The following is a 27900-nucleotide window of genomic DNA, read 5'->3' as shown; positions in this document are numbered from 1 at the left end:
GATACGCCAGTTTTCAGGTGTGTTAATCCCCATCCTTCCAAAGGGAACACACAGTATGTGCCTCACTTCAAACTTGTAAGTTTTTCTAACAGAAATGACAAGTCATGAGACCTCAAGCGACAGCTTGTAATAAACAGACCAAAACTCAATGAAAAAATTGACTACATACAGTAATGAGTCCCATTTTATTTCAAGAGTCCAATACAATGCCTTTTAACTTTAAAATGGATACCATTTTTGTGGTACTGTATGTGACTATTTGAAGTGGCTACCACAAAACTCAACAACTGAGTTTCTCTGACACTCATCAATTCCTAATAGATTGAAAGACAAGTCACAGATAGAAACACACCTCCATGGACACACTTGAGCAGTGGCGTTCGATGTGGGGGTAAGCTGCTTCGAAACCTGGAGGTGGAAAAATTTTCACTGCCAGAATCTGGCCATGAAGGGGAGGAGACATGGTGTTGTTGAGTTCCTAATCACCAGACGTTGCGCTAATGTCTTGGTTTGAATACTGAACCTCTGCACAAGGTCTCATGAAGTGAGGGCACATGACACCACTGTTGGTGATCCGTCTGTCAGATGGCGATGGTTAGCTTGGCAGCCCCCTTGGTGCTACTCACGAGGAGTAGGATGCAGAGCCAGCACTGGCTTTCACCCTCTCCCGTCTGTCATCATCATCATCAAACAACACAGACATTGTTGCACTACCCTACACTACATTAAACTACACCCCCCCCCCCCCCCCCCCCCCACACACACACACATGTAGTATAGCAAACATTGAAATGAAGCTTGCTGTAAATGAAAAACCCAAAACAATATTATGAAAAGGAAAGTTGCACTCACCATATAGTGGAGATGCTGAGTCACACATAGGCACAACAAAAAGCCCGTCACGAATAAAGCTTTCAGCTCATATGGCCTTCGTCAAAAATAGGCAAGACAGACAGACAAAAATAAACACACACACACACACACACACACACACACACACACAAATGCAACTAACACACACAAGACTGCTGTCTCAGGCAACTGTGGCCACACTGCGAGCAGCATGATGAGAGTTGGTACTGGGTGGGGCTAAGGAGGAGACTGGGGTGGGAAGGGGGAGGGATAATAGGGTAGGGGTGGCGGACAGAGCAGTGCTGCTGGAGAGTGTGCAGGGACAAGGTGGAGAGAGGGTACGGCAGCTATGTGCAGTCAGGAGGTTAGACAGAGGGCAGGGGAGAGATGGGGAGTGTAGCAGAAAAGGAGAGAACCAAAAAGACTGGGTGCGATGGAGGAATGAGGGCTGTATAATGCTGGAATGGGAACAGGGAGGCTGGATGGGTGAGGACAATGACTAATGAAGGCTGAGGATAGGATGGTTATGGGAACATAGGATATATTGCAGGGCAAGTTACAACCTAGCCACCCGTGGTTGTCGCATCTGCAGCAACAAGTGGTCTCTCTCGAAATATACCGAGTGTCTCACTGAAGCCTTCACAGACCGTAATTATCCTCTCAACATTGTACAAAAACAAATCTCCCGTGCCTTACCTTTCCAGTCTCCCACTTGTCGTGCCCTGAAATGAGAAATGTCCTGCCCACTGTCCTTCCCATCCCTCCCACAGTGGTATTGCGCCGTCCACCCAACCTACACAATATACTCGCCCATCCCTGCACAACCCCTGCTTCCAACCCTTTACATCATGGCTCATACCCCTGTAATAGACCTAGATTCAAGAACTGTCCCATACATCCTCCCATCACCACCTACTCCAGTCTGGTCACAAATATCACCTGTCCCTTCAAAGGGAGGGGATACCTGTGAAACCGGTTATGCGATCTACAAGCTAAGCTGCAACCACTGTGCAGCAGTCTATGTGGGCATGACAACCAACAAGCTGTCAGCCCACTTGAACAGCCACCGACAAATTGTGGCCACGAAACAAGTGGACGACACAATTCCTGAGCATGCTGCCAAACGTGACATCCTTCATTTCAATGACTGCTTCACAGCTTATGCCATATAGATCCTTCGCACCAACACCAGCTTTTCTGAATTGTGAAGGTGGGAACTTTCCCTGCAATATATCCTATGCTCCCATAACCCTCCTGGCCTCAATCTTCGTTAGTCATTGTCCTCACCTGTCCGGCCTCCCTGTTCCCATTCCAACACTATACAGCAGTCATCTTCCCCCGCCCCCTCTTCCCACCTCACCCCTGCCTTCCGTCTAACTTCCCAACTGCACGTAGCTGCCCTCCCCTCCCTCCACCTCGTTCCTGTGCGTTCCCCAGCAGCACTGCATTGTCCGCCACCCCTACCCTACAATCTGACCCCGTCCCCGCCCCAGCCTCCTCCTTACCCTCACCCAGTCGCCACTCACGGTGTATACGTGGATGAGGACAAAATAATTACCGGATAGAAACTTTCTCCTGAATGAAAATACACTTTTTCTGTGTTAAGTGACAGTACACTTTTCCTTGGAACGGTACAACTTACCAGCACTTTGAATGGTTATGGTTTTACACGCTGGCGTAGAATTTACTTTGAAAGTAACGCTTTTCCAACAACCATTCACAATATTTTCCTATGACCTGTTAAAAATAGATTCGTTTCAGCAGTTGCCAGAGAGCACCAGATAACAGGCATCACGGCGTTTGCACAGCTATGATGATGCAGGAAGCCCATAAATTTGTACGGTAAAACATGAAAAGATCTTACATTACGTCATAAAAGAAACAAGACATTAGAGGATACTCAAAGAGCATCGGAATTTTGTGAACTATACTAAAATGCAAGATTCGGCTTAAAGTGCACTTTCGTATGTCCAGATTGGAATGTAAATTTTCTTGGAGTACCAATACTGTATTATCTCATGTTTGGTTCTTTATCATGGCATAATGCTATATGTGCTAGAAGATGAAAACGTGCACTTAAATTGCAGCAAACAGTTGAAATTAGGCAATAGTGTGGAATTAAATGCTTTGTTTCAAATAAATTGACTGCCTCAGCAGAAAAAATTAATGAAAGCCAAATTTCTTTAGCAAACCAACCAAACTAACTGCAAGGCGATTAATGCTCGACTGTCAGAAAGGTGGAAATAAAACAAAATCTGAAACTAATAACATATTTTAGCCTTCTGTAATTATATGAATGTATTTTAATCCACTTGATAGCTCCCGGCCATAGAAATCTGTTTTGTTTTCATTTGACGTGAGAGCAATAAATGAAGAAGAAACAGCAAAATCAGTAAATGTAAACAAGGCCCACATGGAGACCACCCACCTTCCAATACAGCTCACTTTTCAAAAATATGTTCATTTTGTAGCACACCTCTTTCTGAAGAGTCTGATACATAAAATATATGTGTTTGAGGAAATATAAGACAGGCTATTTGGTCTTAAGTGTGCCAAAGTACAGTGTCACGCCTCTTCACACAGCATTTTTCTATTGCACATCACTGTATTTCGCTCTGTGAAATTCAAATGTGTAATATTTTGTAATAAGTGCCATCAAACTATATTCAGGACAGAGGAAATTAAAATGTTCTGTGGTGCCTCTCCTGCTCCCAGTTGGCCGGTTTGACATCCTTCTCCTCCTCTTTTTTTTTTAAAACGCTCACAATTAATACTGGATGGAATTATTTGTAACCGGGCACAATTAATACTGGGTGGAATTATTTGTAACCAGGAGAACAAAAACTCTTCAGAAAATTTGCACTCTTTATTGCCTATTAGCTAATAACTTGCTCTTTTGTGTGACATAAAATTAAATATAGGATACATAAAACCAGTAAAGTTAAGAGACAAGCAAGACAGTACACATTTCTTCAATCCTGAAGTGCTAGCATTTTTTTTTCTCTCTAATCATGCTACAGTTTGACATGGCATACTTTCCTTTTGGGGAAAGAATCTATTGCCTCAACAAAGTGTGTCAATGGTTTTGCTACATGAAGAAACGAAATGCTGTTGTCTAATATTGAAAAAGCTGTTAATACAAATAGTACCCAAGACTGGTGTGGTTTCTTGATCTGACGACGTGTATTTTGTCACTGTCTACTAAATAAAACGAAATAGGCCTGCATAATATTGCAGCAATCGTAACACACACCAAATAAACATGACTGCTTTGGCACAAATGGTCATTTTTTTGTCACACTACAGAATATAGTTCACGAAGTATCAATATCAAATGCCTATTAGCCCTATTAAAAGCAAAAAGTTTTATGTTAGGAAACAGATTCACATTTCATTCATACACCCTAGCTTCTGAACCATGAGATTGAAAAGTAGTAGTATGAAATTTTTATATAAATTTGGAATCGCGATATTCTTCCATAATTTGTGTGATGTTCCTGTTCCTCTCCTTCCTTGTTCTAACAAACAATCTTGTCATCACTAATGCTGTAACTATTCCCACTGCGACAAAACTTATTCTCCTGTTAACTTTCCACGCAACTCCCAAAACAGAACTTTAGCAGCTGCTAGACAGGGACTGTAAAACTGGCCCTTACTAGTGTCTGCCAAAATTTCATTTTCTTGGATATACCGAGAATAAAACATGTAATCTTTCTTACCTGTTATTCCTGTTAGTTGTTTATTTCCATTTTGGTAGTCTGAATCCATGGATTTCACTAGTAATTATAACAAAGCTAATCATTCGCAAACACCCATTTGGCTTTATTCTGCTCAGCTTGTATAGCCCTGCCCCTTTTGTCTGCAGGAAAATTTATTTCTAGATGTGATGGGGATTCCCCTGGCAGAGACATCACATACACTACGCACACATTCAAAAATCAACTTATTATTCATTCAAAAATCAACTTAGAATTTGTTAAAAAACTGCGTTCCAAAATCATATGAATAATCGATAAACCAGTGTGCACTGGATGCTAGGCGATTTGTGAAACAAGGTCTTTTTCATCAAGAATTTGAATTTGGCAACCCCCCCCTCGAAATTGCTGCCCAGGGCAGATCACATTTTATTCCACATACCTGATATTGTTAATACTTCAAACCCCCCCCCCCCCCCCCTCCCCCCACATACACACACAAAGTGCCGCACCAACCACCTCCTCTGCCACCTCACCACCAACACACTGCTCTGCTCTATTCCGCTTCACTGTCATCCCGTAGCAGCTCCCACGAGTCCTCAGTCAGCCATGAAGCAAGGTCATCTGCAGTCTAAAGTGAGACTGAAAAGTGCAGAGTAATATGTCTTAAGATATTTATTACTCGTTAGCTCAGTTAATTTCCATGTGAGATAGGACTCCCATGATTTCTTCTTGTAAACATGGTTAATGTCAGTTTGCCATTTCCATTTGTAATCAATATGTATTCCAAGCAGCTTTACAAATTTTGAGTCTACATTTTTAGCTATTCGCTCCTGCAGATGCTGAGTTCCTCTGGATTACACAGCAGTTTGTTAGATGAGAACCAGTTTAATGTTATGGAGAAAGCGTCCTTTGATTTCTGGTGTAGCCTTGACAAATGTCAATCTGTGGTGATTAATGTTGTATCGTCTATATAACTGACTAAATCCCAACATAATGTGGCAATTCATTTATTGCAACAATGTAGAAGAATGGTCGAAGGACAGGGCTATCAGGCCTTCCAGACATGACTTTCTCCAAGTTTGGCTGCTTACTTTGAACTGATACAAACTGTCTCCTGTTATTTGATATGAATTAATTATTATTTCTAATACCGTATTATTCATTCATTATACTCTAGTTTGGCTGGTAAGATGTCAAAGGAGATACAGTCAAACGCCTTACTCAAATTTCATAGATCAAATAAGACCATATTTTTATTTTCAAATGTAGTCGCTGTCTGATCAACAATTTCAAGGCCTGCAGAAGTGGTATATTTTCCTTGTTAAGAACCATTTTGTCCATATAAAGAAGTTATGAAGCTGTAGGTGAAAAATTGCTTCAAATATTTTGGAAAATATTGTAACAATACACACTGGTATTAAGTGCTTACGGAGATGCTTTTCCCCCTTTTTGTATACAGGCATAACTTATGAAATTTTGAGCTGGACAGGGAAAACTCCAACTTTAGGAATTTATTTATAATAAAAGCAATCAGTTTGCATATTAAGTGTATTGTCCTTTTTATTGCATAGTTAGATAGCCAGTAGCAGTCCATATTTTTTGAGTTAGAAAATGTTGAAACAGCATTCACTTAATCTGTGGGTGTGACAAGATCCCAATGGAGTTCATGCACTCTAGAAAGTTGATCAGCAAATATACTAGTTGCTGATGATTTTGACTGTTTAATTTTTAATCTTAATTCATTTACTACGGTAGTAAAATATCGATTGAGTTCTTCTGATTTGTTTTATTATATCCAAGAACACTTGAGAGTTTCTGCAGTGTTGTAGAGATACTGCAGTGGTGCTTAAGTTTGCTGTGGTCGAGCATATTTACGATCTGCTGGAGTCAAAAAGATTTTAAGAATACTAGACTAGCAATTGTTAAGGAGCGAATACTGCACACACAATGCAAATTGTATGTCAATACCCACAATTTATATAACTGCCATCTCTTTCTATCTACAGCCATCTAACCTTTCAACTGGGAATGAGTAGATATGACCACAGCAGCCCAAAAAAACAGCTGATCTCAGCAAAACTATGGAGAAACAAACAATTAAATTTGAGAACCTAGTGCGGGAAGAAGAATGAGTGTTACCTAGCAAGATAGCATACTCAGTGATCAACTTGTCAAACAAGAATCTTGACGAAGGAACCATCTTGGCACTGAACAGAGGTTTGAATTTTGGAACAGACAGTATGGCATCTCTCACAGAATGTTGCCAATGAGGTAAGCTCACTGCCAGTCCATATCAGCAATGACCAAGCTTCCTAAACTCAGATATTATAAGAACAGAAAGGAAAGGGCACTACACCTTGTGCAGAGATGAAGATCACATTGTGCTTCCCACTGAAAGGGGAATGCCACAGTCATCCTTCATATCACAGCTTATCATGATAAAGATATTACATACAAAACTATGAAATGTGATCCTGCTTTATCACTTAACAGAAAAAGGCAGAACTACTGAAGAATTCTGTCCTGCAGAACTACTGAAGAATTCTGTCCTACCAAATAATAAGATAAAAAATCTGAGGATACGAACAGCTTGGCCACAAAGGCTACATGTTTAGCCTGAAATCCACAAAGAAGGCATTCCACTGTGGCCTACTGTTGATGCTATAGAGTTACTTAAGTTTTTTAAGCCAACTGTTGGCTACTGTGAACATCATATTAAAAACTCTCAAATGTTTGCTGACATAATTAAGCAAATCCGAATCAATTCTGATAAAATTAAGGTCAGCTTGGATGGGGTCTCTCTATTAACAAAAGTGGCAGTAGAAGACACATTGAAATGACTAGAAGACCATGTCCCTGTTTTGCCATACATATGATTGAACACTTCAAAGAACACGAGTGAAAATAAGCTCCTCTTCATCCATCTTGTTTCTTTTGCTATGTTGACGACACCTTTATGCTCTTTATCCTTTCATTGATGATGTACCCCAATATCACTGTGATAGAAAGAGCAGGAAAATTACCATTTTTAGATTTTCTATTTAATCAAAATCCAATGGAAAATCCAGGATGGGATAATGACAATATTATGAAAAGCATATACTTCTACCACCCATATAGAGGAGATATTGAGTCGCAGACAGGCACACCAAAATGACTGCTATACATGTGATCTTTCAGCCAAAAGGTTGTCTTCTGTCTCACACACACACACACACACACACACACACACACACACACACACACACACGAGAGACCACTTTCCCTGGCCACTGAGGCCACACTACGAGCAACTGTGGCTCAAGGGAGAAGCAATCTGGGTGGTGGGGGTAAGGAGGAGATGGTGTGATGATGGTGAGTTATAACAGAGTAGGGGTGGAGGAGGGTGTAATACTGCTTTTGGGAGCATGCAAGGGCATTGTGGAGACAAGGTAGGGCTGCTACGTGTAGTCAGGAGGTTGTGTGTGTGTGTGTGTGTGGGGGGGGGGGGGGGGGGGGGGAAGGAGAGGAACAGAGGAGAGGCATTGGTGGAACAGAAGGCTGTGTTGTGCAAGAGTTGGAACAGGTAAGGGGACTAGCAAAGGTTGAGGTGAGGGGCATTATGGGATGGCACAAGATGTGTAGCAGCCATTGAAGAGAAGTACATTGTGTTGGGCAGTATTTTCAGTATTGGTTGGTCTAGCTGTCTCTTCATGCTGACAGACAGCTCATTGGTTATCATGCCCACATAGAATGCAGATCACATGACTGCTTTACAGGTAGTCCTGCCTTTGATGCTCATGACTGGACTGGAGTAGGTTGTGGTGTGAGGAAGTGTCAGATATCTCTTGCACCCAGGTCTATTGCAGGGATATGCACCATGAGGCAACAGGATCAGAGCAGGGATGGAGTAGGAATGGACATGGATATTGCATAGGTATGATGGGTGGCAGAATACCACTGTGGAAGGGTTGTGAAGGATTATGAGCAGGAAATTCCTCATTTCAGGGAAAGACAAGAGGTAGTCAAAACCAGAGAGGATAGTGTGATTCAGTTGCTGCAATCCCATGTGGTACTGAGTTACAAGGCAGTGCTCTTTTGTGTCCAGGTAGTGAGCATATCGGATGTAGTAGGTGACTGGGGAGACAAGACATGAAAGATCTGTTCCTGTACAAGGTTGGGACGGTATTTTCACTCCGTGAAGGCCTCAGTGAGACCCTTGGAACATTTGGAGAGGGACTGCTTGTCACTACAGATGCAACAGCCTTGGGTGGCTAGGCTGCGTGGAAGGGACTTTTTGACAGGGAATAGGTGGCAGCTGTCCGAGTGGAGATATTGCTGGTAGTTGGTAGGTTTGATATGGATGGAAGTACTGATGTAGTCATCGTTGAGGTGGAAGTCAACATCGAGAAAGGGGGCTTGTTAGGTTGAGGAGGACCTGGTGAAGCAAATGGGATACATGGCTCTGGAGGAATGTGGACAGTGTGTCCTTACCCAAGGTCCAGATCACGAAGATATCACCAACGTATCTGAACCAGATGAGAAGTTTGGGATTCACTGTGGATAGGAAGTATTCCTCTACAGAACACATGAATATATTGGCGTAGGATAGTGCCAAGTGGTTGCCTATTGTTATACCACAAGTTTGTTTGTAGGTGATGCCTTCAAAGGTGAAGTAATTGTGGGTAAGTATATAGTTGGTCATGGTGACCAGGTTGGAGGTTGTAGATTTGAAGTCAGTCGGGCATTAGGAAAGATAAGTGTTTGATAGCAGCAAAGCCATAGGTATTAGCACTATTAACATCGAGGGACGTAGTATCAATAGTGATGTACAGGGTGTCATGCTGTAAAGTAACACAAATTGTGGAGAGTTGATTGAGGAAATGGCTGGTGTCTTTTATATAGGAGGTAGGTTATGGGTAATACACTGGAGGTGTTGGTCAACAAGAGCAGGTATTCTCTCAGCAGGTGTACGGTAACCGCCAACAAAGGGGCACCCTGGGTGATTGGGTTTATGGACCTTAGGAAGCATGTAAAAGGTAGGAGAGCAGGAGAGGTAGGGGCGAGGAGAGAGACACTCAGGGAAGAGGTTCTGGAATGGGCCTAAGGATTTGAGGAAAGACAGGAGATCTTGTATTTTCTGAAATGGGATCTCTGGGGCAGGGTTTGTAGGTGGATGAATCTGACAGCTGACAGTCTTTACGCCAGGTAAATCCTGCACTTCAAAACCACAATGATGGAGCCTTTGCCCACAAGCAGGATTAGCTTCTACTTCTGCTTTGAGGGATTTCGAGAATGGTGGCGAGGCAAGGTTTGAAGTTAAGCAATTCTGGAATGTTAATAGGGGTGAATGGGGGCAGTGGGGGTGGATCATGGTTTGATGGATAAGTGAAATGAATCACGCAGGATTCAAAATTAGCTTTGGGTTGAATTTATTTGGTAGGGTGGATGGCGGAAAAGTATTTCCACTGTAGGGACTGGGGAAAGGAAAGAAGGTCTCAAGCCAAGCATGATAGAATTTTGGAGTGTGGCAAAAGCTAAGGATTTTGGAAAGGGCTCATACTTCTGTGGGACTAAGGCTTTTGGAGAAAAGGTTCATGACTGTTTCGGTTCTGTTTAGGGTCTGGATTCTGTGTGGTGGTGGGAGGAAATATCTGAGGGTGCGGTATGTACTAGGTCTGCAAGGCAGGGTATGTTGGCTGTGAGGGGATACGGGTGAGGTTTGGAAGCTGTTGTAGAGGTGGTGGACAGTGGTAGTCCAAGGCACGAGTAGGTGGTGGATGACCAGCGTGAAAAGCTTTTTGAGGTGTCATTGTGCAAGTAGCTCTAGTTCCTGGAGGGCAAGAGTGTCAGCATCAGAGACTGGATACAGGAATTTGGGATTGAAGAGCAGGAGAATTTTATGGGCAGAGAGAAGGTATCGCAAGAAGGGTTTGGCCTGAGTTACATGATTTTGCAGGGCTAGGTCGGTGACGGCCATCGACAGGAGGAATTTGAACAGATGGAGGTCATTGAGGAAAGGGGGTTGCAGGTGGAGATAGGTAATTTCATGGTAAGCAATTTTGGGTGATTCCATGAGTAGGGACAGGAAAAATTCGTTTAAACCATAACACGACGAATAACGCGAATTTGGTGGTTTTTTAGGAAATAATGCGAATTCAGCTGCTTTTAAGGAGGTAATGAGAATTCGGCGGTTTTTAGGGAAGTAATGCAAAATCGGAGTTTTTCAACAAAATTTCTCTGTGTCCTCGTAAGAAGTGTCGTATATCTAATGACGATTAATGTTGAAATGTTCTATGTTCAACTGTCGCACTACATTTTGCAGTCGTGACGTAACTAGTGGCCTTCCGACTATCGACTTTTGCGTGCGCGTACAAATGATCACTGTGTGAATTTCGATTATTTATTTGTTTTGCAGGGTATTTGCTGCAGTATGCCATTTCAATGCAATGGTGCAATGAAAATCTATCACAAACACCGCACCAATGTTTATTAAATGCCGTTAATAAAGCAGCGATGACATAAGGCTTGAAGAACTGTGATCACTGAGACGAGACAGTAGCTGAATGAGCAAGCCAAGACGTAACAGATAGTTTCGTGGTTTACGATATGAATGGACGTAAGTTTGAGTTCCACTGCGTGCTAATATATATTTTTTTCTATCGTAGCATTGTCAACACAGTCTCGGTCTTTTGTTATGAATGTAATGCAAGTATTTGGAAGGAGGGTGAGTGCGAACACTGCCAACACCATCATCAATCATTGAGCTTACAACTCTTCTGCTTTTCACAATAAAACTAAAGGAAAAAATCCGAAAGTGTAATACAAGTATGCTCTGCAATAAATGATGCATTTACGTCTGATTAGAGATCGAAGAATGAAGTAAATATTTCGGTGTTTATTTCTGAATATGTGATGAGTTCCGAATGGTTGGTGAGGCAGGTATTTTACAGGACAGCGTTAATTTCTACGATGGAAATGAGCAGCTATAAAACTCACTTTTTTGGATTTCCAGCATGCTGGGTTAATAACAGGACAGTGACTTTAGTTACTCAGTTTTATGTAGAAAACAGCCAAAGTTGCAAAATTCTGTTACTTTTGTTTAATTCATGATCGGTTTCATGTATCACAACCCTTTCTCAAATCATGCAAACAAAGAAATGAATCTCACGTTGACAGAAAACTAATACTAACAACATGTCTGGTTATAATTGCTTTCCTGAAATTTCTATCTTTTTTTAAAGAAATGGTGATACCATATATGTCAGATATTCAAAATCGCTAGATGATATCCAAGTGAAATTACGGAAACTACAGTTGTCTTCCAGACCCAGTTCCCATACACAGCTAGTTTTTCCCACCAGTTATTGCATAGTATGTTTTCTCTCACCAGACATGATGACTGTATGCAGACAAAAAGATCAATTTCTTACAACTAATCCAATTTTAACGACCATTATCAACTACTACACAAACTCTCCATCAAAATGATATCGTACCTTTAAAACCAATAACGAAATTTTTGATAAATGCAACCTTATTCTGTAAACCTACGAATCCCTGAGAGATGCTTACGGCCTTCAGGTCACAAGACACGATAAATAAATAAAAAAAGAATGAACAATAACATCATCTTTCACTGGGTTTGCATGAACCTTCAAGTATTAATAATGCAGCAGCACATATTACAGTTTCCTCATCTCTAGACATGATGTGGCAGAAACAATGGAATAAACAGCATTGCAGCCAAAACACTCAGAAATGTTCATTGCCAGTGTGGATGGAAACAGAGACAAGAAACAAAGTCAAAAACAGATGTGATACACTGTAGGAAATAGTATTTCCTACAGAAACATGTTTCCAGTGGCAGTGTGGATGCAGCTTCACACTACTTTCTGCCTTTTCGGCGTCACTAGTGGACTTTCAACTATTGACTTTTCTGAGCACTTGTCAACAACCCCTGTGTGAACTGTGTACATTTCGATTACTCATTTCCTTTGTAGTGTGTGATGTATGTGTGCAGTATACCGTTTCAAGGCAACAGTGCACTGAAAGTGTATCACAAACATGTCACATTTATCATTAAGTGCCAATTAAAAAGAATCATGATGTAAGGCTTCAAGAGATTTTATAATAACTAATGCACAATACTAAATACAGATGAGAAACCTGTAGCATAACGGGTAACATCATGGATAGCTGACTTAGAGATTATAGGTTTGCAGCTCGCTGCACGCCAATACTTTTTTCAGCTTAGTGTTGTCACATTCATTATGATCGTAATACAATATGTTCTACAATATTCAATGTTGTTAAACACTTTCGTCTAGTCAGACAACGAGGTATGAAATAAATATTTGGCTGTTTATTTCAGAATGTGTGGCTATTTCCTAGTGTGTGGTTAGGCAAGAACCTAGGAGGACAGCTTAATTCACTGTAAGTGAAACTGTGAGCAGTGACATTCATATTCTTCCTTGACACAAATATTTCATACGTTGCGCAACCACAAATATATTCCTCCAAAGAGTTCTTGTTGCAACTGAGATTCTCCTGTCACTAATTTATTCATAAAAGTCAACTTGATGCTATAACGATCGACAAATTGATAGCCTCGTTTCTGATCACCTACACACTGCCACCACATTATAATTACATCATTTCCTCCAAAAAGTAGTGTCCCGTACTTGACCCATCATCATTGCACGGTAAAGCCAAGCATTGCAAGTTGTGTTGGCAATAACGATAGTGGATTATGTCAGCATTTCCTATCTCACATGTTCCCTCTCTGCAATGACCTAAAACATTCCCTTAACTCTGACATCACCCACAGTGCAAACTGTTTCTTTCTTTCTTTTTTTCCGCTAATAATTCGTTTAGTAACTTCAAATGTCAATGTGAAGAAAATGGGATGAAGTCCAGTGAGATGTAAAGTACGAACATAGAATCGAGTAGATCTCATTAGGAAGAAACTTAAAAGCAGGGAATTTTTAGCATTGATCTTATAGGTTTTTCACAGGGGCTACGAATTTATTGTACAGAATCACGAAAAATATAAAATTAGATAATGTAAAATCGAAGTTTCACTGTATTAAGTTAATCATCTCTAACAAACAAGAACACAGAGACTCAACCATCAGAAGTTATCAGAGAATAGCACTACTTTATTTCTTCGGAGCTACAACAAATACAATAAATCATCTTGCAAAGACAATATATTCCTTCCATTTAGTGGGCACCCAAGAAAATTAGAGAGATATGCGCCTAGTAAAAGACAACTTTGATATTGGTGTTCTTGGAATTTAAAAAATACCTCGTAAATGAAGTAGCTGCTACATTGGTCCATCATGACCTATGATTTCAGAATGCTACAGAGACCACCAACATCACAGTAAATATTGTCATTTAGGAAAATCTGTTATTTCTGGAAACGGCCACATGAACAAATGTATGATTGTGTTTGATGAAAGGGAAATAACATCCCATGTACAGGGATTCTGTCATCACAGAAGTGTTGCAGTCCGAATGTGTAACAAAAAATTTAATCGCTCTATGGCTACAACTTTGATACTGCTTGGAAATGGGCATTTAATGCTGAAAGGCAGAAAAGAAATCAGCTGAGTCATCCACCAGTTAAGGAAATCAGTATATGACCAACTTTTTTCAGTCACAAACATCGACATAATCTCTGGTAACATACAAAAGCTCCACTGGTTCGTGATGTCTTCATAACATAATCCAACCAACTAAATAAAGTACCTAAGGGCCTACGGAAATTTCCTGATGACAATGGTGGAAGTCATCAACAGCTCAAGCCTGAAAAAGAGATCACCCTTGCACATGTAGTAGCAGGCGATTGACTTTAACAGGATGCAGCAAAAATAGCAATTCCATTGTTTCCTACCACTGAACAGCCCAACATGGTTTGGCCCAGATATTGATGTAGCTCCATAAGGACTAAGATGAAGGGTTAACTTCACTTTCATAAAAGTCTCACTGATCATCTTTGCCATTTGAGTCTTGAATGTTGGAACCAGTCACTCTGGTTCCCCATTACTTTCGGGTTGGAAACGACTCAAAGCTCAGCTGAGATACACTATGTGATCAAAAGTATCTGGAAACCCCCAAAAATATATGTTTTTCATATTAGGTGCATTGTGCTGCCACCTACTACCAGGTTCTCCATATCAGCAATCTCAGTAGTCATTAGACAACGTGAGAGAGCAGAATGGGGTGCTCCACAGAACTTACGAACTTCAAACGTGTTCAGGTGATCGGGTGTCACTAGTGTCATATGTCTGTTTGTTAGATTTCCACACTCCTAAATATTCCTAGGGCCACTGTTTCCAATGTGATAGTGAAGTGGAAATGCAAAGGGACACATACAGCACAAAAGTGTACAGGCTGACCACGTCTGTTGACTGACAGAGACCACCGACAGTGAAGAGTGTCGTAATGTGTAATAGGCAGACGTCTATCTAGACCACCACACAGGAATTCCAAACTGCATCAGGATTCACTGCAAGTACTATGACAGGTGGGAAGTGAGAAAACTTGGATTTTATGGTCGAACAGCTGCTCATAAGCCACACATCATGCCGGTAAATGCCAAACGACACCTTGCTTCGTGTAAGGAGCGTAAACATCGGACAATTGAACGCTTTGAAAAACATTGTGTGGAGTGATGAATCATGGCACACAATGTGGTGATCTGATGGGAGGGTGTGGGTATGGCAAATGCCCGGTGAATGTCATTTGCCAGCACGTGTAGTGCCAACAGTAAAATTCTGAGGTGGTGGTGTTATGGAATGGTCATGTTTTTCAAGAAGGGGGCTTGCATCCCTTGTGGTTTTGCATGGTACTATCACATCACAAGTCTACGTTGATAATTTAGCACCTTCTTGCTTCCCACTGTTGAAGAACAATTCAGGAATGGCGACTGCATCTTTCAACACAATTGAGCACCTGTTCATAATGCACAACACTATTGAGCACCTGTTCATAATGCACAACACTATTGAGCACCTGTTCATAATTCACGGCCTGTGGCAGAGTGGTTACATGACAATGGCATTCCTGTAATGGACTGGCCTCCAAAGAGTCCTGAGCTGAATCCTACAGAACACCTTTGGAATGAGTTGGAACGTCGACTTTGTGCCAGGCCTCACTGACCGACATCAATACCTCTCCTCAGTGCAGCACTCTGTGAAGAATGGGCTGCCATTCCCCAAGAAACCTTCCAGTACCTGATTGAACATATGCCTGCGGGAGTGGAAGCTGTCATCAAGGCTAAGGGTGGGCCAACACCATACTAAATTCCAGCATTACCAATGGAGGGCGCCATGAACTTGTAAGTCCTTTTAAGCCAGGTGTTCAGGTACTTTTGATCACATAGTGTATATAATTCTTTTAGTGGAAAGCTTGAAACAGCTGTAGTGTAAACTAAGGTCTATTGTTGAACAGGATTGATTGAGGGAGCACCTTGACTGCAAAGATTTTGGATAAGTAAGCCTCAGAGAATGAAAATACTGTAATATAGCAGAGATTTATCATGTGCATGATCACAGTGAGTCCAAAGAATAACTTAAGACAGAACTGGCAAAGTGCAGAAGTGTTCACCATTCAATCAAGATGGAAGCTGGTAGGAATTTTCATGCAAGAAAGAGATCGAGTGAATGAGTGAGTGTGTGATAACTGGCATGGGTTATTCACTGTCCAGGTAAGGCACCATTATAGCTAAGTGTGGAACACACATGACAAATTTAGTGCACCTTCATGCTCAGCTGTAATTTGTAGTGTGTGGCATCTACTCCAGATAGATAGTTTCAGTTGGTTAATCACCTAAATTAACATCCACAGGTATTGCCCATAGATCATATTTGAAACTAAAGACATGTTTATGTTGGCCATTTATTCCTGTTTGAGAGTTTGTAGTGTAACAGGGTGTTGTAAGGGTATAAAACCTCCCTTACATAAGTTGATTTTATATCCATGTTAGGTGGCTTCAAATAAATAACAAGCAGAATGAATTGAGAGTTAGATTGTTTCTTGTTAAGGAGATAATTATCTTCTTATAATTTTTAGAACTGTTTTGTTTTCATAGTCTGCAGCTGTATTCTTGTCTGAGATATTCCTTTCAAGTCAGGTGCAGCACCGAGTGCAGTTGAGCTGCTCGTGACATCATTGCAAGTAGCAGGAAAGAGACCACAGGCCTACCCAGCTCCCAAGGTATATGAAAGACTGGAATGTAGAGCTGACAAAAATGTCAATGGGAAATTCAATTGTTTCTGGTGTGAGACCAAGATTTGTCAGTCCTGCTAGTCTGTATTCATCTACGTTTATCAAGAAAGAATAAACTGTCAGTCTGTATTTGATGAATGGTGCTAATCTGTTAGCAGAGTAGTGCAATACAAAACAAAAAATGGATTTTGTCAAGAGTCAAGTGACATTTGCTTGCCTGAAGACTCAAGATAGTCTAAGACCCTCAGAGCATTTTATCACATGCAATGGATATTTGTTAAAAGTGTATAAGCAAGGAGCATAAACTGTACGCCCCAGTCTGCATTTGTATGGAGGGTGCATGTGCCGTAACAACAAGGGCAGTGGCAAGCAGTCATGTGATGCACAGCAGTCATTTGCTGTACGATGCTATACGTATGCTTTGGCACTCCGAGTTGACAGTGTTACAGACGGCTTGGAGTAAGAAGGCCAAAATAAATGTAAATGGGTCTGAAAAACAAACTCTTATATTAAAAGGAACTCTGATGTATGGCCCATGGGTCAAACATAAGGTATCAGAATGAGCTAAAATCATTGGATTCTGTCATTGTGAGACTTCAAGACTTTAACTACAGAGAAGTGCAAATGAGAGTTCAGAGTTTATTTAGTAGCTCAAAGTAGTTATCATAATCTAACATTTCAGCATCACCCAACAAAGATCAAAGTCCAAAAGAAAAGGAAGTTTGTACATAGTGGTGGGATGGAGTAGCTGGACCAGCAGAAAAATTTCTAAAGATGACTATTCATCAGCAAGATTTATACAGGCAACTGGCAAATCCAACATGGTGAAACCTTACCAAGTGCAGACAGCACCTGAAGTACACCACTGCAAACCCATCTTCTGCATCTGAAATTACTGTCAGGTTAAGAAGGATTTTCAAGGAGAAGCAATGAGCATTTGAGAATAATATTACTATCTGTCATACATTTTTGTTTTTTGAGTGGATTGCAAAAAGTTCTTTTTTTCCCCTCCTTCTGCAACATCCAGTACCGCTTTCCAAAAAATAGCTGCAGAGCATGGAGCAACAAGAAATGTAGGATAACCTATCCAGTACTAAGTGGCTTTGCTGTTTTTTTCCTTCTGATGTCTCATGCTCAAAATGATAGAAATTATGTGAAAGCAGACAGGACAACAGCCTACAGGGATGCAACAAAAGGAGGAGCTACCTACTGCCACAATACAACATGACACGACAACAGTGCTGCACTAAGTGGACTAGTTGAAATACTTTGAGTAACACTAGACAATTGACCGAACTTAAATATCAATGGAGAAAAGTAACTGTTTAATTTTTAAATATTGTAATACACAAATGTATTAAAGAAAAAAAGAATCTTGTTATTGTGTTTAAATGAAACATAATTTTGCTAAAAAAATTTGGTAAGATGTTTCGATATGATTGTATTATAGCAACAGTGCTGGGACAATTGCTCTCCCATTTTGCTGTTACATCTGTGATATAAAGAGTGTGTTTATTAGCACACACAAAATTCTGTAATTGGTGTGGTCATACTCTTTGTAAGTTGAGCTTTATTTTGAAAAGTAGTTGTTCATATTTGTTTAAAGAAATTTCATGTGAAGAGAGAAGTGATATTTAATACACTGATGTGAGATAGTGTTGCTGATTTCGGGCATATATTGAAGTCCTAGTTTCGCTTAAGTTGAAAAGGATATTAAAACAATCAGTTTGTATCACATTAGAAGTGAGATCAGTTATCACCATTATATGCCACAGATACAAGGGCCAGAAATACTGCAGGAACAAGTGCAAAAGTGCTATAGCATTGTTGCACTGAGATGTATATTTCATAACTTAGGCAAAGATAAGTACCTCAAGCTTCATTTACACATATAGTTTTTATCTCATACTAAGAAAAATACAAGTGTCAGTTCTGAATGGAACAAATAATACAAACTATGCTACATTATGTTACTGTTTTTGCAATACACACAACACTTTATAGTAATTTTCTGAATTACAAACAATCTATTATTTTATTGTCAATCACGTGAGATAAACAACATGAAAGAGATGAAAAGGAATAATGGAAACTTAAAGTAACTCACCTTCATCATTTGAATCTACATTAGAAAAACCAACAACAAAGGTATTTGGTAACTGTGTTGGTGTAACTTTCCCTTTTCCCAGTAAACACATTCTTTCTTCAACAGCTTTGGTGATGTCCAAATAAGCCTCATCAACACTTGCTCTTTCCACACAATCAGTGAACTGGCAAAATACTGCAGCTACTTCCCGCCCTGCATCGCGATATCTGTGCAGCATAAGAGAGTGACATCAGTTGCTGCTAACCAAACACAGTTGTGGTTTGACTAGCCCACAATTATGAAAATGCCTAATCAAGGGATAATTAAAGTACTAATTTATCATGATCTTCAATTCCTCTACATGCACTGGAGGCATATTGCTGCTTGCAATTCTCCTCCCATGATCCCTGCAATACTGACAGCACCACCCAAAGAAAACTGTAATTCATTTCCTACTCTACCTATAGAAAAGTCCTTTAATACACTTTATTGCTGCACATAGGAATCACAGTCTGTACTTAAATTATTTGCATTATATCGATTTTGCACATTTCAACTGTATTCTGGTTTCAATTATTGACGTGTTTCATGCTATAAAAACGATACCATTACTGAAACTTTTAGTACTGAATAACCTCTCATCTACCCTTACTTGATTTATAGTAAAAAAGTACTTAAAATTATTATTGTTAAACCCTATTTTAAATTTTTGTAGGCACTAAACAGTATTTACAAAAACGCAAAAGGCATTATACAATCAGCAACAAAAGTTTTTGACAAGTAATAAAAACAGGAATGAAAGATTAAAACTATAGTTATTTGATTTATCTGATGAAGAGAAAGCAATCAAGCTCAAGATGTAAAACTTTACAAAAATACTGAATAGTCTTTACTTTTTGTACACCACAGGTACTTCATCTGTGTGTTCACCAGAAGTTAATCAAACCCCGTACACAACAAACAAGGCATCACACAAAAAATGATATGATATACATTAGAAGATAACAGTAAGCATTTCCAGCATTATGACCAGACTGACTATAGATTTGATATTCAATACAACAGCTTTGCTGCATTATTTTCTGATAAGCAGGTGCAACGTAAATGATTAACATGTATGTGTACGAGTCTCTGCAAGTCACCACCTTTTAGTGCAAATGTCCATGCAGATGAAATACTGAAGTACGTATGTGGTACTCTACTCGATAGCACCTTCAAATTTCAGAGTAATGTTCAATCTTGTGTATTATGCATATCACGAATTCTTAAAAACAGCCAACAGTGCCGTAAAAATGAGACAAGTTTTTCAACATAAAAATACAAAATAAATACACGTATTTGAAAGTTGGGTATTTCATTTTAGTACATCATTAGGTTCCATAAAAGTAAAATAGTTCTAAGTTCCTTTGGACAATGGTGGTATTAAAACACAGTTCTGGTTCATTACAACTGTGATGAATGCAAATACAGCCTTCAGTCTCTGAAGCTTCAACTCTGACAACTTGTGGAGGCAAGGCAAGAAGAGGAGCAGTAAATCATAGACTTGCTTAGAAACAAAAGGTTTTCACTGGAATCTTCACAATGTGTTTCATGCAGTTTATAGCCTACATCTACATGGTTAGTCTGCAATTCACAATTAAGTGCCTGGCAGAGGGTTCATCGAAACATATTTAAGCCACTTGTCTAACATCCCATTCTCAAATAGCATGCAGGAAAAACAAACACTTAAAAATCTTTTCATGCGAGCTCTGATTAATCTTATTTTATTACGATAATCATTTGTCCCTATGTGGGTGGGCACCAACAAAATATTTTCACACTCTGAGGAGAAAGTTGGTGATTGAAATTTCATAAGTAGGTCCTGCCACTGCGAAAAACATCTTTATTTCAATTATTGCCACCCCAATCCATGGCACTCTCTCATCTATTTTACAATAATATAAAACAAGCTGTCCTTCTTTGATCTTTTTCAATGTCTTCTGTCAATCCTATTTGATGTGGATCCCATACTGTGCAGCACTACTCTAGAAGAGGATTGATAAGTGTAGTGTGTGTAATCTCTTTAGTAGACCTGTTGCATTTTCTAAGTGTTCTGCCAATAAATCACAGTCTTTAGTTCACTTTTGCCACAACATTATCTATGTGATCCTTCCACTTTAAGTTGTTCGTAATTGCAATCCCTAAGTACTTAGAGGGAGACCAAGAGATGAATATTCTAAGCAGATTCAGAAGGATGTAGGTTGCATTAGGTACTGGGAGATGAAGAAGCTTGCACAGGATAGAGTAGCATGGAGAGCTGCATCAAACCAGTCTCAGGACTGAAGACCATAACAACAACAAGTACTTATGAATTCACAGCCTTTAGATTGGTATGATTTATTATGTAACTGAAATTTAGCAACTCCTTTTAGTATTCATGTAGATGACTTCACACTTTTCATTGTTTTAAGAGTTAATTGCCACTCTTTGCACCACACAGATATTTTGTCTAAATAATTTTGCAATTTGGTTTGAACACCTGATCACTTTACTTGATGGTAAATAACTGCATTATCTGCGAACAATCTAAGAGGACTGCTCAGATTGTAGCCTACATCATTTATGAAGATCAGGAACACCAGAGGGCATATAAGACTTCTTTGGGGAACACCAGATGTTACTTCTGTTTTACTCCATGTCTTTCCATCAGTTATTACAAACTGTGACCTTTCTGACAGGAAATCACAAATCCAGCCACTCAACGGAGGCAATACTCCTTAGGTACACAATTTCATTACAAATCGTTTGGAGGAATGGTGCCAAAAGCCTTCCGAAAATCTAAAAATATGGAACCAATTTGATGGCTGCCGATAGCACTCATTACTTCCTGAGAATACAGAGCTAGTTGTGTTTCACAAGACTGATATTTTCTTAATCTGTGTTGGCTATTTGACAATAAATCATTTTCTTCGAGGTGATTCACAATGTTTGAGCACAGTATATGTTCCACAATCCTACTGCATATGGGCATTGGTGATTTGGGCCCATAATTCAGCAGGTTACTCCTATTTCTTTTCTGGGGTATTTGTGTGATTTGTGCAACTTTCCAGCCTCTGGATACAGATCTTTCCATGAGTGAGCAGTTGTAGACAATTGCTAAGTATGGAGCTATTTTATCAATATACTCTGAAAGGAACCTGACTAGTATAAAATCCAGACCAGAAGTCTTGCCTTCTTAAGCATTTCAAGTTCCTTTGCTACACCAAGCATACACTCGCCAGTCAGTTCAAAGCAAGGGAAGTCAAATGGCGTTCAGAATAAAAACACTTCGACTGTCACAATTTTATCAGTAAGCCATAGAAGTACTAGTAATAAAGTTCTCGAATTTACTGCCCTTCAGGGAAGTTCTCACTCTCAAGTTATTCCCAGGACTGAGAGCTCGCTGAAACCCGAAGTGGAAAGCTCTGAGATATTTACCAAGTTGTGGAACGTATATCGGAAAGACAGTTTAGAGGCCATAGGAGGGGGAGTTTTCATTGCAGTTGACAAACATACTGTCTCTGTTGAGGTTGAAGTTGAGTGTGACAGTGAAGTCATCTGGTCGCATATAGCCAGTGTAAGTGAAACTAAGTTAATTGTTGGATGTTTTTACTGACCACCCAATTCCGCTGTGGCAGCTCTAGTGTCATTCAAAGAAAGTCTATGGTCAATAGCATGTAAATACTCAGATCATGCAGTACTAGTTGAAGGTGACTTTAAACTGCTAAGTAAAGAGTGGGATGTCCATGGATTCATGGCGGGGGTACAGACAGACAGTCATGCGAAATACTTTTGAGCACATTTTCTGAAAATTGTCTTGAACAGCTACATGCAGTGGAAATATCTTAGCTCTTGTAGCTACAAATAGGCTGGACCTTATCAATGACGTCAGTGTGAAAAAGGTGGAGAAAAGGAAGATCGAAAATGTGACACATTGCCAAAAGAAAAGGGAACAGACTAAGGCTGAAATAGAATGTATGGAATTGTCCAAGAAGATGAATGAAACAAGGAAGTTCTTACAAAAGAAAAAATGCTAGAAGACAATTTGCTCCAATAACCAGCTTGATTAGAGATGAAGAAGGAAACATAATAAGTGAGAGTAAACTGACTCTGGAAAGATGGCAAAGATACTTTACTGATCCGCTGAATCGAGAGACAGAGCAAGCACAGGATATCTCTAGTGATTGTGAGCAAGGACTGAATGATGAACACCACTGGATGGCCTAGGGTTAGAGGATGTTAAAAAATCTTTAAGGAAGCTGAAGCAACTACGATTACAAAAGGTAATAAATCAGTCAAGAAGGCTAGAAAGTGTTTCTGCTAGACAGATCAGACAAGTAGTTATTAACATCTTACTTAGACAGTGAATTGCGTCATTTATACCAGTAAGATGGATGTAGAAGAATTATGGGCAGAGTTTAAGCAGATTGTAAATCGTGGTCTGGAGAGTTATGTGCTGTGGATGAAGGATGGAAAAGATCCACCATAGTTTAATAACAAAATTCGTAAGCTGTTGAGGAAGCAGAGGCTATTGCACTCTACGTTCAGAGGGGGATGCACAAATGACGACAAGTAGAGGTTAGAACAGACTCTTGCATCTGTGTAAAGATCTATGTGTGAAGCATACAACTACCACCATCACACCTTAGCAAGAGATATGGCAAAGAAACCAAGAAAATTCTGGTCATCCGTAATATCACCAAGCGAGTCTAAGGCTTCCATTCAGTCCCTTGTTGACCAGTCTGGTGTGGCAGCTGAAGATAGGAAAACGAAAGCTGAAGTTTTAAATTTCATGTTCAAGAAATTGTCCATACAGGAGAATTGTACAAACATACGATCATTTGATCATCGGGCAGACAACATAGAAAGAAGCATACCTGGCATAGAGAAGCAACTTAAAAAGATTTGAAAGCAAGTAAATCATCAGTTCCAGATGGAATCCTAGCATGAGCATGTGTGCGTGTGTGTGTGTGTGTGTGTGTGTGTGTGTGTGTGTGTGTGTGTGTGTGTGTGTGCGCGCGCGCGCGCGTGAGTGTAGGTGTGTCTACTTCTGACAAAGGCCTTAATGGCCAAAAGCTATGAGTATGTGGATCTTTTTATTGTGCCTATCAAGATTCAGCATCTCCACTATATGGTGTGTAGGAAGATACAAGATGACTTAGGAAAATTTCCAGTTGGTGTGATGAATGGCAGCTAGCCCTAAATGTCGAAAAATGTAAGATAATGTCGATGAGTAAGAAGAACAAACCTGTAATGTTTGGATACAGTATTACTAATGTTCAGCTTGACACAGCCAAGCCATTTAAATATCTGGACGTAATGTTGATAAGTGATATGAGGTGGAACGAGCATTTGAAAACTTTTGTAGGGAAGGTAAATGGTCAACCTTGGTTTATTGGGAAAACTTTAGGAAAGAGTGGTTCACCTGTGAAGGAGACCACGTATAGGACACTAGCGTGACCTATTCTTGAGTACTGCTCGAGTGTTTGGGATCCATATCAGGTCGGAATGAAGGAAGATTTCGAAGCAATTCAGAGGAGGGCTGTTAGATTTATTACTGGTAGGTTCAAACAAAATGTGTTACAGAGATGCTTCAGGAACTCAAATGGGGATCCCTGGTGGGATCTATTAAGAAAATTCAAAGCTGACTGCTGAACGATTCTGCTCCCACCAACATATATCCCACGTAAGGACCATAATGATAGGATACGAGAAATTAGGACTCATATGGTGGCTCTATTTGTGAGCGGAACACAAGGGGAAATGACAAGTACTGGTGGCTTGCAGAGTATTGATGAAGATGTAGATGTACTTCTAAGTTACTCATGTGGCAGTTCTACTGGATTCAAATTCTGGAGTATTTACTTTGACTTCTTTTGTGAAGGAATTTTGGAATATTGTGTTTGGTAACTCTGCTTTAGAGGCACTGGCATAAATAACATCACCATTGTTACCATCATCAATAACCTCGCCAGTTTTATAGCACAGTGAAGGTATTGATTGCATCTTTCTACTAGTGTGTTTACATACGACAAGAACCTCACTGGGTTTTCTGTCGGATTTTGAGACAGAGTTTTGCCACGGAAACTATTAAAAGCATCTCAGATTGAAGTTTGCATTATATTTCAAGCTTCTTTAAAATTTCACCGATCCTGGGGATTTTGAATTCTTTTAAATTTGGCATACTTTTTTCGGTGCTTCTGCAACAATGTATTGGCCTGTTTTGTTTACCATTGAGGATCAGCAGTATCTCTTATTAATTTATTTGGTATATATCCCTCAATTGATGTTAATACTATGTCTTTGAATTTAAACTACATCTGGTATATGTTTACAGTCAGATAGGAAGGACTGGAGACTCACTCTTAGGAAGGTATCAAGTGAACTTTAGCCTGCTTTTTTTAAAATGATTGGGTTTGGATGTTATGGCATTCAGTCTAGCTACAACAATCTTGTTGTCACTAATCTCGGTACCTGTTGTGATGCCCCTTATTTGGTCAGGATTATTTATTGCTAAGAGGTCAAGAATGTTTTCACAACTATTCACACTTCGAGTGGGCTCCTGAAATGGCTGTTCAAAATAATTTTCTGAGAAGGCATTCAGTACCATTTCGGACGATGTTTTGTGCCTACTACTGACTTTACACATTTATTTTCACCAACATATCAAGGTTAGATTGAAGTCACCAACAACTATAACGGTATGAGTGGGGTACCTATTTGAAATGACACTCAAACTTTCTCTGAACTGTTCAGCAGCTGTTATTCCTGTTGTCAAGTATAGCCTCTACCCATACTAACTCACAGGAACTATCTACTTCAATTTTATTACAAGGTAAACTACTTCTGACAGCAATAAACAGTCCACCACCAACTGTATTTAATGTCCCTCTCCGAACACAGTTAAATCCATTGTAAATATTTCAGCTGAACTTATTTCTGACTATAGTCATCTTTCTGTACTTACAACGATTTGAGACTCAGTGTTTTCTTTTAGCACTTGGAGCTCTCATTGTTTTCCAACACAGCTACAACAGTTTACAACTATAACATTCATTGTTCCTCTGTCTACTCTCTTCCTGCGTTCGTCCTGCACCCTTTGAAACTGAAGCCCTTTCTGCAATTTCCTCAGACCCTCTAACATAAAAAACTGCCCTGTCCCTTCCACACAGCCCCCACTATAGGCGTAGCCGCTTCCTGTGAGTAGTGGACTCTGAACCTATTAAGTGAAACTCGAGAAGATATAACCCTATCGAGCACAAGTCGAGGAACCTGCAACCTATAGTCACAGAACCATCCAAGCCTCTGATTCAGACACTTCACTGGGCACTGTACCAAAGGACCACAGTTGGTTCTGTTGATGAAGCTGCAGATGGTGAGTTTCACCCCCATCTCACAAGCAAGAGTAGCAGTCTTTACTACTTCAGCTAGCTGCAAACCAGAGAGAATCTCCTCTGCTCCAAAGCAATAAAAATCATAAGTACCAACACGAGCTACCACCTGCAGTTGACTGAACCCTGTGCTCTTTGTGGCATCCAGAAGCACCTGTTCCACATCTGGAATGACTCCTCTCCGTATGCACATTGGATTACTTCCTCTCCTTTGCAGTCATATCCCTAAGGAGCCCCACTATGCACCTAATGCTGGCGCCCTCAACTACCAGTAATTCCACCCTTTGTGAATGCCCAGACCTTGCAGGTCAAGAGGAACAGGGCAAGCAACTTCACCTGGCTCAGGGACCTCGTCAGCCACAGATATCACCCGAAACCTGTTCGGCAGATGAACCAGGAGGGCCCTCCGATTGGCCCCTTGGAAAATCTTTCACTGCTGGCCACAGCTTGGCCTGAGTTCCCACTTGACCACAGGTGAGGGATCAACCTCAGAGCGGGCAGTATCTGGAGCGGCCACAGTAGCAGATCAGGGGACACGTGGGTAATGCCGAACGTCCTTTGGGTCGCCCTGTCTGGCCCCCCACAGTTATGCCCATTGGCTACAGCCTTAAGCTGTGTGACCACAGCCAACACTGTCTGCAGCTGTGAATGTAGGGTCACCAACTCAGCTCGCATCTGAATACACCAATCACAGTTCCTATTCATACTAAAGATGTCCTGATAAATATACAGACACACATGAGATATAGGAGCTGAAGCTAAAGAATAATGATGAAATTTAAATTAAGTCACTTCTTATGAGAAGCTGTGTCAACTCTCAGTACTCTGATGTGGTGCTGCTGCTGCCGCTGCTGCTGCTAGGGCAGCTATCACTTGAGTGGGGGATCTAACTAGTACAAATGGCTCTTGAAACATAAAAACAAACACATAGTGCAATGCAAACAACAGTTCCATGCACTATATAGTTATTAAAGTGCAAAACAGTGCCTGATAAATAAATAAATATGCATGAAATATAGGTGTCAGAGCTGTAGTACACTGACAAAATTTAAATCAGTCACTTCTTAAGAGAAGCTCTGTCAACTCACAGTACTATGATGTGATACTCCTGCTGCTAGGACAGCTATCAGTCAACATGTCAAGAGGGTGACACTTAAAATGCTCACTTGAGGGACACCCATCTCTGATATAAAACTCCTTTAGAGTATGTCCTCTATTTGATAATGAAGCTGCTAACCTCCCAAGGGGACTCAGATATGAACATGGTTGCACATGTTGTACCTTCACATAGTTTCCTATGCTTTTATGGTGTCACAGAATATCCCTATATAAGGTTCTGTTTGTGCAGGAAAACTTTCGGTAGAGCCAACTATGGTTTAGGTTATATAGATGCCTAAAAAAAAGTGGAGCACACAGGACTTCGTCATTTTTTAGTGTTGCATTGCCTCTTGTAATGGAGACAGAGATTTGAGATTTGGCAGAGGAGTGGGGGAGGAGCGGAGGTGGGTGGAAGTGAACCATTTTCTGGAGTGTTTATTGATTTGTGTACCTTTAAGAAATGAGATCTCTTCGTTCAGTAATATAGCAGGCCATATCCATTGGGTATTTAATGTAGCAGACTATAATTAGGAGTTTCACA

At 40.3% G+C, this 27900-nt stretch overlaps 1 protein-coding gene across 1 annotated transcript in view; it reads right to left on the bottom strand.

Annotated features, from left to right (window-relative positions):
- LOC124613418 (DNA polymerase eta) overlaps positions 1-27900 on the bottom strand; it is a 194202-nt gene that overhangs the window by 92912 nt on the left and 73390 nt on the right. Inside the window, exon 3 of the mRNA XM_047142120.1 lies at positions 18874-19079. Within this exon, the coding sequence (XP_046998076.1) occupies positions 18874-19079 (206 nt within the window). The remainder of the gene's footprint in view (positions 1-18873; positions 19080-27900) is intronic.

Source organism: Schistocerca americana, chromosome 4 (genome assembly GCF_021461395.2).
Source record: "Schistocerca americana isolate TAMUIC-IGC-003095 chromosome 4, iqSchAmer2.1, whole genome shotgun sequence".
NCBI classification, from domain to species: Eukaryota; Metazoa; Arthropoda; class Insecta; order Orthoptera; family Acrididae; genus Schistocerca; species Schistocerca americana.
Note: the sequence above shows the minus strand (reverse complement) of the source record. Positions and strands in the feature narration are given on the sequence as shown.